We start from the raw sequence: 13501 nt of genomic DNA, 5'->3' as shown, positions 1-13501 counted from the left end.
CTGTTGCTGAGCGAGACAGTTGTTAAGTGTGTTTTGCCCCATTTTACGGCTTTCCTCGGCACAGTTGTTAAGTGATTCACTGCACTTGTTAAAAGTTAGTAACACGGCCGTTAAGTGAATCTGGCTCGCCCCGTTGACTTTGCTGGTTGGAAGGTCATAAAAAGGCAATCACGCGATCCTGGAACGCTGCAAGGAGTCGGTTGCCAAGCATCTGAATTTTGGCCACGTGACCGCGGGGGGTGCCACAAGAGTCACGAGCGTGAAAAAACGATCCTAAGTCGATTTTTTTCCCCAGTGTAACTTTGAACAGTCACTAAATGAATGGCTGTAAGTCGAGGGCTACCTGTTCTACAAAGAAGCGGCAGAAATGGCCCTCCTCGCTAACGGTGCTTCCCTTGTCATCTCTTGTCACCCTCATAGAAGAGCGAGTGGTTCCCATAGAGGTTTGCCGTTCCAAGCTGTCCAAATATTTGCAGGGAGTCGTTTTCCGCTGTGACAAGTGCACCTTCACCTGTTCCAGCGACGAGAGTCTACAGCAACACATAGAGAAGCACAATGAGCTGAGACCTTACAAATGCCAACTCTGCTACTACGAGACCAAGCACACGGACGAGCTGGATGCTCACCTTCGCGATGAGCATAAGGTGAGGGTGAGGGTAGTTTGTGCTCGGTGAGGCCCAGGCCTTTAGAGAGAGGGGGTGGGAGGTGGAGGGAAAACCAGGTCTTGCCTTTCTTGAGATGTCCGTTGGCCAGCATCTTCTCAAGGAAATAGTTTTTTTCCCCATAAGTATCCAATGAATTTAACACGGGGTGGGTTTCCTCCCCCCTCCCCCATAATTAAGGGAATATTTGCCACATGGGTGCAAGCCCTGGGCCTTTAAAATGACATTAGAGGTAAATGCACAGAGGAAAATCTTATCAATAATTATTAGGCAAAAGAAGTATTAGCCTGCTCTTATGTATTGCACTGCGGAGACCTCATTCCGAGTCCTTCAGCTGGGTTTTCTGAATTGATACTCTAGTAGCATGCTAATAGAGGTGACTCAACACCTTGTGGAACTCTTTCTCTTCTGCTCTTTTGCTTCCCCCACCCCACCCCCGGAAAATATTTCACTTCTACTAAAAAATAATAATAATAATAATGAGTGAATCTACTCTCCATTGGAAGTGGATCTTTACTCAGAAGGTAAACTTGCTGTGGCAGGTGCATGGCAGAAAATAGATTGACATAAATCAGTCACTGTTTTCTCATTATCAGCAGTTTAACAGCAGCAAGTTCAGAAAAAGTTCCCCTCCCCTTCTAAATCGGGCGGCTGTGATAAAACGAGCTTGGGTGTAAAAACCAGGAATGGATTTTTGCCTGACTTGACCACGTGCTCGTCTCTAATATAAAGGAACAAATTCCAGGGCTGAACGTGTGGAGTGTCAGCTTTTTATTCTTTACATTTAACAATACAACCTACCGGCATCACCACTTTGCATCCGGTTCTGGGAGGTCTAGCTAAAAGGGCTCTTTTTAAATGGTAGAAATGGCAAAAGACGTACAGCCTAAAATCTTACCCTCTATAATTCATCAGATGACAAGATGGAGCCTTTTTTTTTTTTTAAGAAGCTCCCTGCTCCGGTAGAAGACAGGCTGTTGGGATTGGATGTAGCATCCCACTGCAAGCAGCGGATTGTTATAAAGGCCTCTGCACATATTTGTTTAATTGTGTGCTCATTGAGATGCAAAGTGAAACACAATATTCCAGATGGTGACATGATACATGACATTAGGAAGGTGTTCTGTATTCACCACCCTTGCCCAAGCTGTCCTGCCAATGTTTTGTTAGCAGGAATCTCATCCCAAAGAGTCAATACTTTTGGCTGGCGAAATGTATAAATTGAGTTGCGTTATGAAGCTTGCAGTGAAAGGCCTCCTTGCAATTTGCAATTGTACAGAGGACCGCATTTATTCCTGTCAGATAATATTGGCGTAGGACAACATTGGATACATTCTGCTCAATTAAATAATATGTGGAGCGAGGAAGATGGTACATGTCACCTCAAGCTGGTCAAAACTGTGGTGGACAGTTTAATTTTTCCCACCTGTTCCTGCCAGAATCACCCAGTGAGTCAATTGAAGGTGCCATCTTTAGTTCTCATTCCTTGTGGTTATATCTCAAAGGTAGGTGGCAGGATCCAGGTTTTCACCATTCTTCCGCATGTTGGCTGCACTGGGTGGCGAGCCGGCAACATTATAAGAGGCGTGGGTGTTGCTTGTACTGACCTGAGAAAATAAGGGACCCCTTTGGAAATCCACTCATTATGCACAGCCTTTAATCAATCTTTCAATCAATCAATCTAGGGAGCTCGAATTCTATTGCTTGAGTGTGCTGGGACTTGGAAGATCAGAACGGATCTGCCCACTTCCTGATCCACCCTGTAGAAAGTTATCGGTGGCGTTTGCTTGTGTCTGTAAGAGTTTATAGAGCTGCCCAACTTGAACATTGAAACTCTGGATGACGTACAGTAGTGTCTCCAGATCAAAACGAAGATGAACAGTTTTAATTAACTTCTAAGAGATCAATGGGCAACCAGAAACTGGCATTCACATCTTGCTCCAGACGGGAAATCCAATTTTCCCAGCCCAAAGAGAAAGCACTTTTTCCGTTGCCTTTCTTAAAGCCAAAGAGGGTCCACCCCAGTGGTATCTTGGGAGCAGATTGTTCCAGACGGCCTTGTTTCTCTTGTCTTTTCTTTCATTAGCACTTTTCATCTTTCTTCAAACAAGGGCAAATCTACGCCCTGCCAGAAGAAACCCATCTATCTCTCTTACTTAACACTTTTCAGGCCCTCAACTCTTTGGTTTGTTCCCACGGAGAAGATTCTCTGTTGTGGAGTAGTGAGAAGAGTATTTGGTCTACGGAATTTCAAACAGGCCTAGTGCATCGCAGCCTTTTTCAACCGATGGTTTCCATACTAGGCTATATACTATACAGTGTTTGGACTCTCCGTTCCTTACAGGAGTGTCCCGCTCCTTGGAAAAGCGAGCAGCGGCTTTCAAGAGGAGCGCTCAGTGCAGCTTTTGCAAATACACTCTGTTGTTTTCTTCCCCAAAAGGTGAGTCGCAATTTTGAGCTGGTTGGACGGGTTAACTTAGATCAGTTGGAGCAAATGAAAGGAAAAGAGGAGAGCTCCAGCAGTGATGAGGAAGAAAAGGATGAGGAGATGAGCCCGAAGACGGAAGAGAGAGGTCAGTGTCGTGGTTGTCTTGCTGAATTCTCCACCCAGCAGTTCCAGTGAGAAAGCTTTCAGCCGTGCCAAGATGCAAACTGACTTGCCTTTCCTCCAAACAGGAGCCTGTTCAAAGGACAGTTTGTTCAGGCAGCCTTTAGAATCTGTCCATCGTTCCAAGAACGTATCACCACGGGTTGCTGTTTTGTTTTGTTTTGTTTTGTTTTGCAACAGTCCAGGTATAATAAGATTCCCCAGTTCCTTATAAATAGATCTCGGATTTGAGGAGTATAACTAAACATCAACACCTTTGAAACTTAACTCATGGATCTGATCCTCCCATAGTGTTAATTTTTCAACAAAAAGGAACTGCCAGTGGGCATAATAAGCACACTGTCCCAAAGTGTTCTGTTTGTTAAACAATTGTTAAATCCATGCACACAGCTGGAAGGAAAATGTATTTGTGTAACACCATAAGGATTACATTGAAACAATATGAACCTTTGGTGTGTGTGTGGGTCAGGGGGAGGACAAGGCAAAACAAGGTGCCGTGACTGAGAAGGCCGTTGTCTTGAGGACTTGCTGTTTGTCCATTATGTCCGCTTTTCACCTGAAACGTGCCCATTTCCTGCACTGCTGATCTTTGATTGTAAATTTGATCCTCCCACTGGCAGGCAGGCAGTGAGAAACCACAGTCTAATTCACTGGGATTTCACATATGCTGATTCATAAGGGAATCATAATTAATAACAATATCACCCTTATCATCCAGTCTTAGCTAATCTGTCTTAATAGCCATTGCTAGACCGGTTCTCCATAAACATAAGTCTCTTTCTTTCTTTCTTTCTTTCTTTCTTTCTTTCTTTCTTTCTTTCTTTCTTTCTTTCTTTCTTTCTTTCTTTCTTTCTTTCTTTCTTTCTTTCTCTTTCTTTCTTTCTTTCTTTCTTTCTTTCTTTCTTTCTTTCTTTCTTTCTTTCTTTCTTTCTTTCTTTCTTTCTTTCTTTCATATGCCCCCCTTCTCATAATGCAGGACTCTGGGCAGCTAATAAAAACATAGTAAAAAGCAATAGAGCCTTGGTGGAGCAGTGGGCTAATGCCTCCTTAAGTAACACCAGCTGCCTGCCTGCAATTAGTGCAGGTTCGAGTCCCACCAGGCTCAAGGTTGACTCAGCCTTCCATCCTTCCCAGGTAGGTAAAATGAGGACCCAGATTGTTGGGGGCAATTAAGCTGACTTTGTAATAATGCCGCTTTGGGGGGGGGTGAAAGCCCTAATAAGCAGGCATATACATAGAATGAAGGCTATTGCTAAGCACATTGATTTGTGCTTAGATTGTAAGCCACCCTGAGTCTTCGGAGAAGGGCGGAATATAAATAGGATTAAAATAAATAAATAAATAAATAAATAAATAAATAAATAAATAAATAAATAAATAAATAAAAAAACAGCAGAAATAACATAATATAGTAATTGAGAACACTGATTCAGCACAACAATGACCAACAAATGGTTCATCCACTCTATTAGGGCTTGACAAAACCAGATTCTCCATGCTTTGCGAAAGGCCAACAGGGTTAAGACAAGTTTAATCTCTGGGAGAATTTTGTTTCTGGGAATGGGCACCTTGATAGAAAAAGCTTTGCTCCTAAACCAGATGGCACTTTATCATGGGTGAATCATGGGGTATGCCTCTTCCGGATCTCACAAGATGGGCAGACACCACTAGAGAAACATAATCCGGTAGGTAGCCCTGCCCAGGCCCTGAAGAACTTTAGAGCTAACTTTGAATTGCACCCAAAAGCATCCTGGTAACAATACCGCTCTTAGAGCGAGGTATAGCATGTACCAATTGACCGGCACCCTTAACTGGCTCTGCTGCCATATTTTGCACCAGGCAAAGCTTATGAATACTCTTCAAGGACAGCCTGTTGTAGAGTGCTTTGCAGTAATCCATGTAGGAAGTGACTTGAGGCATGGGCGACTGTGAAAAAGACCTTCATGGTCCAGAACAGATACCTGGTGCATAACACAAAAGTTGTGCAAGAGACCTCCTGGCCATGGCTGCCACCTGCTCTTCATATAGAAGCTGCAAGTCCAGGAGGACACAGGATCTAATTGAGGTAATGCAACCTCATCTAGAACAAAAGATGGAGATGGCCAAAACCAGAGTGCCCTAAGACACAAAGCCCCCCCCCTTCATCTTACTAGCTTTGAGCTGAAACCTGTGGACATTTTATAAAGATTTTCCAGTAGTGGGCCCTTCAGAAACCTGTGGAGAACCCTAGGAGAAATAAATTGTTAAATGATGGAGTTGTGTACCTACTCTTGAGTTATCTTTCAACGGCAAAAGTCTGTAAAACTATAGACAGCCTTCGCCTTTCCCTCCAAGAATTTGCTTGCTTTGAGGACCTAAACTTGTGAAGCAAATAGATTGGGGAATTTAAAAAAAAAAGTTTAACCTCAAAAGAACAAGTCTTTTTTTTTTAAAAAAAAACTGTTTTGAAGATAGTTTAAATTGGCCTGGCTTGGATTTCAGAGAGTTGTAGTCCAGCATCCTCTGAAACAAAAACACATCTATGTGTTTGGAAAAGTCTTGACAATATTTCTTCCAGCCGTCCCCACAAAAAACAAACCTGCAGAGAAAGAAGGGCGTACAAGGTTTGTGTGTGAGATCACACAGAAAAGCAAAAGAGAGATTGTCAATGGGTTAGGTTGGCTCATGAGTTGTGTGTAGTATAATACAAAGTGGAAATGAGGCAAGCAAAGATCAGCAGTAAATGAAGTGAAATCCAACTGTTTTTCATTATCTACTTTGAGAGGACTCTGGGAAGCGAAAGACAATTGGCATTCTGTTGTTCTTTTTACTCAAGATAATCCCCACTACAGAATTAATGCTCGGAGCAGATGGTACTGTCTCATTTTCAGTGAAAAAAATCAAGCAAGATAGTCCAAGTAATTATTTTTAATGGCCTGTGTGGCAATCGTCTTAATTTTGTGAGAAAACATTTTCATCTTTTGTTTGGCAGACAGCTCTCTGGTTCACACTGGTCCCGTATTTCAGCCAGGAGGAATGTCCACTGTGGTGTCAGGGTCTTGGGAATGCTCCATTATGTTCTGCAGAACAACATCCAGCCGAAGCTTAAGCCGATAATTAGTGCTTCCCCCGTTAGAATCAGTGAGAAGTATTTGGCTGGTCTACTCTCGAAGCGTTGATTGGCAGAGCATGCTCAGATTAATAAATACTTTCGTTGAGTGTTACTCCACAAGGAATGCCTTCCCTATAGGTGGTGATCGTATCGCTGCATACCTGTAGCTCTGATCTATCACTGACCCGAGGCATAAACCACATCCAGTTAAGTGGAAATCAAATTGCACTCTGTATTCAGAGCAACTTTCACTTCGTTTCCAGTGCATGCTCACGGAATACTAGAGCAAGTAAATTTAGCCCCAATGAACTCAAAAAAAACCCAAAACCCAGTTGTTATCGAAATAGGTTCATTCACAAGAAACGTTAAGGCAGTAGTGCTGGCTTAAATTTGATTTGCTGTCAACCCGCATCTGTCTTTCACAAGACAAAGATGACACCTGTTAGGCATTTTCTGCATTTTTGTACATTCTGTGCCTTGTAGTATACAAAACAATTCATACAAGTGGAAAGATTTCTCTCTTTTAGAGATGGATAGTATCTATATAAAATAATAATCCTAGAAGTTACAAGATCCCCCATAATTCCCCCCATAACCTCTGGGATTGTTATTTTATATAGGGACTATATAGCTACCTAACAATAGTTAAGTATGGCAACTACTAATGGTAGTAGTATTTGTTATAATAATAATATAATTATCTAACAATAGTCGAAGTAGTTGAGCTACGGGAGTAAAATCCTACCTTTGGAACCTAGAATTATTTTCAAGGCTATTGGATGATGATGATAATGATGACGACAGTGATATCTGTTGAGTCGAGTCTGACTCTTGGCAATTCTATGGGCCATGTCTCTCCACATCATCCAGTCTTGCGCTATTTCTTCGAGTATTTCTGTGCTGTGTCTGGTGTCAGCTTGGATAGTGAAGTTAATGTACAATTCAGAACAATGACACAGGTACAGTGGGTAACGTACAGTGATGGCGTATGCGAATATGTAGCTTTGGCTCATTTTCCTCAATGAACTTTTTAAAAAAACTTATTTGTTTAACTGGGTTCTCTGTCTCTACTTCTAGGATGTGTGGAGAATAGATCACATTTTAGATCAGATTTATGCAGAAATATTGAAAGTTTAAAAGGATTCATGAACTATTAAAGCACCACTGTAGGTATAAAAGAGCGGAAGACAAGACTGGCAAAGCTGGAACGTTCTGTTCGTGGAATGAAATTTCACCATTTCTCACATACCATTAAGCAAAATCTGGCCTTTTTATATATATTTCCATCTCACGAGCCCTTTCTAAGAAAGAAAAAATTGTGATGTGTTTTTCTGTTGGACTTCAAAAGTACTTTCCCTTTCTGCCTTCTACCTCCTCGAGAAGACTTTGGCTTATATTTAAGATTGACGCCTGTCCATGTGCTTCTTTTCCTCCTAGGGGACATGAGGTTTTCCGAAAACAGTCCTCCTGAAAAACGCTTCTCCTGTGAATTTTGTGGCCGAACATTTGCTGAAGGCTCTGAATGGGAACGACATGTACTGAGACATGGCATGTAAGTGGATCCAGAAGCTACCACTTCTTCCACCAGCAAAGGGGAGAATGGAGCCTTTCCCTGGGATACTGTATATTATGAAGCAAATGCTACAAACAAAGCATATTTATTATCGGCCAGTTAAAGAGAAATTCAAACTGCATTCTGTTTACTAACGCTAAATAATAAAGTGCTCCTACTAATATATAATTGCCTCTAATATATAATCAGAGTGATATTGTTGAAAATTAGAAAAATTAAAGCCACTATCAGCATAACTCGCCAAGAGATCCTGTGTGTTTTTCCTCCTACAAAATGTCATTATTAACATATTCATCTGTATCAAATGTTTGAATGGGACTAAAATACATATCAGCTTTGGTACAAAAGTCATAATTTCTCCCTACAAACTCAACTATATTTTCATCTACCTCTGAATATCCTCCACCAGGATGGTAATATTTTGAAATGTTTTTATCCATTAAACTAGGTAGTAATTCCCAACTGGATTATACTGTAGAGATTTGACTGTATTCTATATTTTTGGGTGTTTATCATTACTTGGACATATGCATTATATTCTTAAATGGGTCTGCCTCTACTGTGTAGTTGCTGATATGCAGACACACACGCCCCCCCCAAAAAAACCATGCAACCCCCTATTTTATGTTTAGACTTAAACTAGGGGTCCCCACCCCTGGTCCATGGACCGTCACTTAGGCTGCAGCATGCCAGCAACCGGTCCTCACAAACAAGCAAAGCTCCATCCTTGGGATGCAGGCAGTATTCAAAACCACACCCCCTCTGTTCCACGGAAAAACCTTTCTCCATGGCACCAGTCCCTGGTGTCCAAAATATTGGGGACCTCTGACTTAAACAGACGCTTAGCCCATGAACTCCTTTTATATAAATAATAATAATAAAAAATTGCTGCCTTTGAGTCAGATCCCAGTAACTGGCTAGACAAGTCCCTGCAGTTTTCTTGGCAAGATTTTTCAGAAGTGGTTTGCCATTTTCTCCTGGCCTAAGGCTGAGAGAAAGTGACTGGCCCAAAGTCACCCAGCTGGCATTATCCCTAAAATGAGACTAGGTCTCATAATCTCCCATGTTCCATCCTTGGTGATTTTAACCCCACTACACCAAACTGGTTCTCTTAAGCTACAAGAAATTGGCCAGTTACTCTTAAGTCCCAGAGAAAGCCATAATCTCACAAAGTCTAATTAAAAGGGCGGAAAAAGCCTTATTACAAGGAAAAAGAAATTAAATCACAAAGTCTTAGAAATCAAATATTTGTATATTTTAGTTCCCGACACTCCCACAAATTAGTGAGGGCATAAAGGCAGGGGGCCTTCTGGATTCCTTTGTTCCTCTACCTGTCTTCTGATTTAAGGGGGAGTTTGCTAACCATTTGGGAGAAATAACATCCACCTTATTTTTGCCCTGTATGGGTAGTCCATGAGTTACAACAGTTCACTTAGAGACGGTTCAAAGTTACATCACCACCTCCAAAAGTACTTGCAACCCAGTCCCGAAGTTACAAATGTTGCAGGAACACAACAGTCGTTCACTCTTCCGGACGACCGCAGACCCCTCCCCAGGGTCTTAACAGGCCCTGGCCCTGATATACTAGCCCACTGATTCCTCCCCATCCTGTCACCAGTCGCTCATTCTCTGCAGAGCTCGGGGCCACGTGGCAGAAAAGCAGCCATCTTCTCAGACTCTGGTGAAGCTGTTCTCATTTGGTCTTGTGTTCTTACACCCCCATCTGTCTCCTTTGCAAAAGGCTTTTTGCACAGACAGAGGAGGCCTGCAGGACTGTGAGATCACGCCCCCAAAGGCTTCCATCTCCTTTGCAAAAGGCTTTTGGTGCAGAGGGGAGACAGCTGCCGGAACACGAGATCACCCCACCCACCCCTGCCTGCAGGCCTACCTCCGCTGTGCCAAAAGCTTTTGCAAAGGGGACGGAAGCCTTCGGGGGTGGGTGGTCCTGCACCCCTCTAGGCCTCCGTCGTCTGCAGGGCAAGCTTTTTCTAAAGGAGATGGAAGAACACAAGATCTAAAGAAAACAACTTCACCTGCGTTTGAGAAGACAGCTGCTTTTGTGCCACGTAGCCCTGAGCAATGCCGATCTTCGAAAGGTAAGTGAGGAAAAGGCAGAAGCAGCTATGGGGACCCTAAGGATGGGAAGGGGAGTATGAGATATCTCAGTGGGTTGCGGGGAGACCTTGGGTGGCCAGAGGCAGGTGGTGTTTTCCTGCACTAGGCCGCCCGTGGTCTTCCCCACCCCTGAGGTGCCTCGTGCACTTAACGACCTGTCCATTCGATTAACCAACGCCTTGGGGGGGAGGAGGGATGGGGTTCAGATTCCATTAACGTCGTGACCGTAATGGGTAGCCTCTAAGAATCCCGTAATGAGACCATCTGACTCACTAAGTCAGCGTGGATTTACTCTTCCAAATTCCCAAGTCATCTAGGCTCTTCCTAGCGAGGAGAGCTGATAGGTCCCTATGATGTCCAAATTGTTATTCATTGCCCTTCCTGTCTCCATTTCCAGGGCAATGAATGAAACCAACCGGGTCATCAGTGACGAAAGCCAGGCCAAAGAGAATGCAGAAGAAACGGTTAAGGTACCATTGGCAGAAGAAATGGAAAGCAGCCCGAAGAGACTGGTGGACTTTTCCCACAAGAACCACGACGACGCTGCCATCTGTATCACTGCTGCTGCTGATAATAAATCACTCCCAGAGATGGCAGAGGTCAAAAGTGAATGAGCACCTGGTGTGATTTCGGACAACCTACTTGAACAGTGATGAATGGGGAGGGGGCGGGCAAGGGGGAACAAGGAAGAATCAAAGCTGCTTTTAGGACTGAATGATCTATTTTCAAAGCACTGGTACCTGTGTGTGCGTGTGGTGGGTGGGTGTGCGCGTGTGTGCGTGTGTGTACATAGATTAAATTTATTTAATTGAGGACGGTGGGATACGTGACTCCATGACACCCGCACGACTCTTCTGGATCTTGACAATGGGAAGTTACGGTCATAACTTTGGACTTGTGAGAAATCAAATTCCCAAGACGCGTCTTGCATTTTTGCCTTTGTGCTCCACCGCGGAGATTTCGGGATCCTTCCGACGACGGAGGCGTCCCAAGGATGGAAGAATGCAGGGGACAACAATGTTCCGTGTCCAACTTTGGGGCACTTTTTTTTCTAGTTTTAATATACATATTACGCTTTTCCAGAGCGACAAAAAAAAAACAAGGAAAAAAAAGAAAGTTAAAAACTGCTTTTGCTTAAAACAGTCACCTGTTTCCTAGTACCTCAGAATTAACCAAGGGAAATTAAAAAAAAACAAATCTCTGCATTTGTGAGTACTACCTGTTGTTACTGTGGTTAAATATATATATAGAAAGACTGCTGGACAAGATGGTGAATGGAAGAAAAAACCACAAAAGTTTTAAAAGAAAAAAACAAAAAATTGTGCTCAAAAATCCCTGTGGGGGGTTTATTTCTTAAAATACTGTGATTTTTTTAATTATTTTAGTAAAAAAACAAAAGAAAAAAAGAGAGAATTCCTTAGAATACCTGTCTGTGACTTGTCATCTTTTATTCCAGGTAAGCTGTTTGTTAGCGTTCAGCTATGATTTTAGGGCGTTGGGTTGGTTGGTTGGGTTTTTTTTTCCTTTTTGAAGACTCACGTGCCGTTGACTCTGTGCCGTTCTTGTTTGCCCCATGTCTTATGTCAGCTCAGCCTGAGGGATTACAATACAGCACAATTAATTTTTTTCCATGTAAAGCAACGTTATTTCCCCACCTTTCTCCTTTGCTCACCCAATGAGACAGGGCTGGGAAGGAGAAGCGGTTCCTGTGAATAGATTATTATTATTATTATTATTTAGTTTTAAACATGTGAAGATATCAAAGAAGTAACTTTTTTAAAGAAACTCGAAAACAAAAAAACCCTTTAAACTAAAGAACCAAACTTACAGCACAGCTATGCAGGTTGTGGACCGATCCAAGAGGTCCTCAGATTCATTCTGTCGTCCAATTGAACATCTTTCACTGATTATTATTATTTTGGTTACTTAAGAACGGTTGCCTTTTTCCCCCCTGTGGTGTGTCTCGTTTTGGTACAAGGAGGGTTGGAGGGGAGGGAGTTGATAACCACATAGTTCTAAAGTTCAGGTAACCCGGTTTTGCAATATTAGGAGCCTCGAGATCTACATTTTGTGGACCTCAAGGAGGGAGAGAAATCACCACGTCGCCTCGCATTCTTCACGTGAGGGGGAACAGCAAAGCCTAAATAGGAACAGAAGTTGTGTTTTGAGTTCCATTTTTCATGTAAAAATGTTGGGATTATCTTGCATGAACGTGAAGCAGAAATGTCCAGGCCCAAGAAGAATGGTCTAATAGTCAACAAATGGGGTTACTTTCCAAAAGTAGAAAGTGCTTGAGTGAAATCTAGTTTTAGAAATGCATGTGTCTCTCTGGGTTGCTTTTCATTTTTCCTTTTATTTTTCTTTCCTTTTTTTTCTTTTCCTTTTTTTTTTTTTGTAAATTTCGAGGGATGGGATGGGATGGGATGGGAGACAGGAAGCTGCTGAGAAGGTGATATCCACGCAAAAGTTCTCCTCAAATGGATGGCGTAAAAAGAGGTGAAAAGAAGAAGAAAAAAAAGAATTACCATTGCATTTGTGGAAAAAGTGCTACTTGAAAAAGCATGATGTTTTGAATTTTGCAGATTCTTAGTTTGTTAGGGTGGGCTTTCATTTTCGTTTTTTTTTTTTTCCTTTTTTAATTATTCGGTGGGGAGGGAGAGTCATGCGGCGAACATATTGGAAGGAGAAGTATAAATAAACATTTTGTGTCTGAATGTTTTCTTTTTAATTGGCCTCATATCAAATGTATTTAAACAGTTCCATACCTGGATTGGATGTTTGTAATGGTTACCAAAAATGAAAAAGAAAAAAAAAAAAGAAATGATTGTGACATGCTTTTATCACTACTTTATTTTTCGAATAACATGTAAATATTGTAATCCATTGGATTATTTTTTTTGGATTTTTTTTTGGTTTATTTTTTATTTTATTTTTTTGCTAACCTGTTAATAAATATATGGGACCATTATCCTTTTTAACAAGTCTAGAATGTCATATTTTTTCTTGTGTTTTTTTCCCCTCCCAAATGTATCCCTTGATATATTGTGGACACACATTTTAGATGCATTATTATGATTCTGTTGGCTGTAACGATGACCTAGGATTGAGAATAACATCCTTTTTTTATTTGTTTAATTTATACAGAGGACTTTTTTCAGAGTTTGAGAGAAGGAAATAAATAGCAAAATGATAACCCACTGGCTTCAGAACTCAGTATTTCCTAATTAAAATTAACTACTGCTCAGTGTTTGGTGGGTGAGGCGTGGATGTTCTGAAATGTTGCACTGATAACTTTTTTAAGGCAAAAGAAAACGAATAAAAAATTTTCAAACAGAAGTGTGCGTATGGTTCTCTCAAGTTCAGAAATGCTTTGCCTTTTTTTTGGTCTTGTTTTAACCCTGAAATATTGGCCTTTTAATATGATGTCATTGTTATCATCAGTGAAAGGCAAG

The 13501-nt window shown here is 41.8% G+C and overlaps 1 protein-coding gene across 9 annotated transcripts in view; it reads left to right on the top strand.

The window, feature by feature from the left end:
- Nucleotides 1-11246, top strand: part of ZNF462 (zinc finger protein 462) — a 175472-nt gene extending 164226 nt beyond the window's left edge. For all 9 annotated transcript variants that reach the window (XM_081320586.1, XM_081320584.1, XM_081320582.1 and 6 more), the window contains 4 exons: nt 421-644; nt 3103-3235; nt 7799-7913; nt 10447-11246. In XM_081320586.1, the coding sequence (XP_081176712.1) occupies nt 421-644; nt 3103-3235; nt 7799-7913; nt 10447-10663 (689 nt within the window). In that variant the 3' untranslated portion in view covers nt 10664-11246. The remainder of the gene's footprint in view (nt 1-420; nt 645-3102; nt 3236-7798; nt 7914-10446) is intronic.
- Nucleotides 11247-13501: the final 2255 nt, after the last annotated feature.

This window comes from Vipera berus, assembly GCF_964194415.1.
Source record: "Vipera berus genome assembly, chromosome: 2".
NCBI lineage: Eukaryota > Metazoa > Chordata > Lepidosauria > Squamata > Viperidae > Vipera > Vipera berus.
Note: the sequence above shows the minus strand (reverse complement) of the source record. Positions and strands in the feature narration are given on the sequence as shown.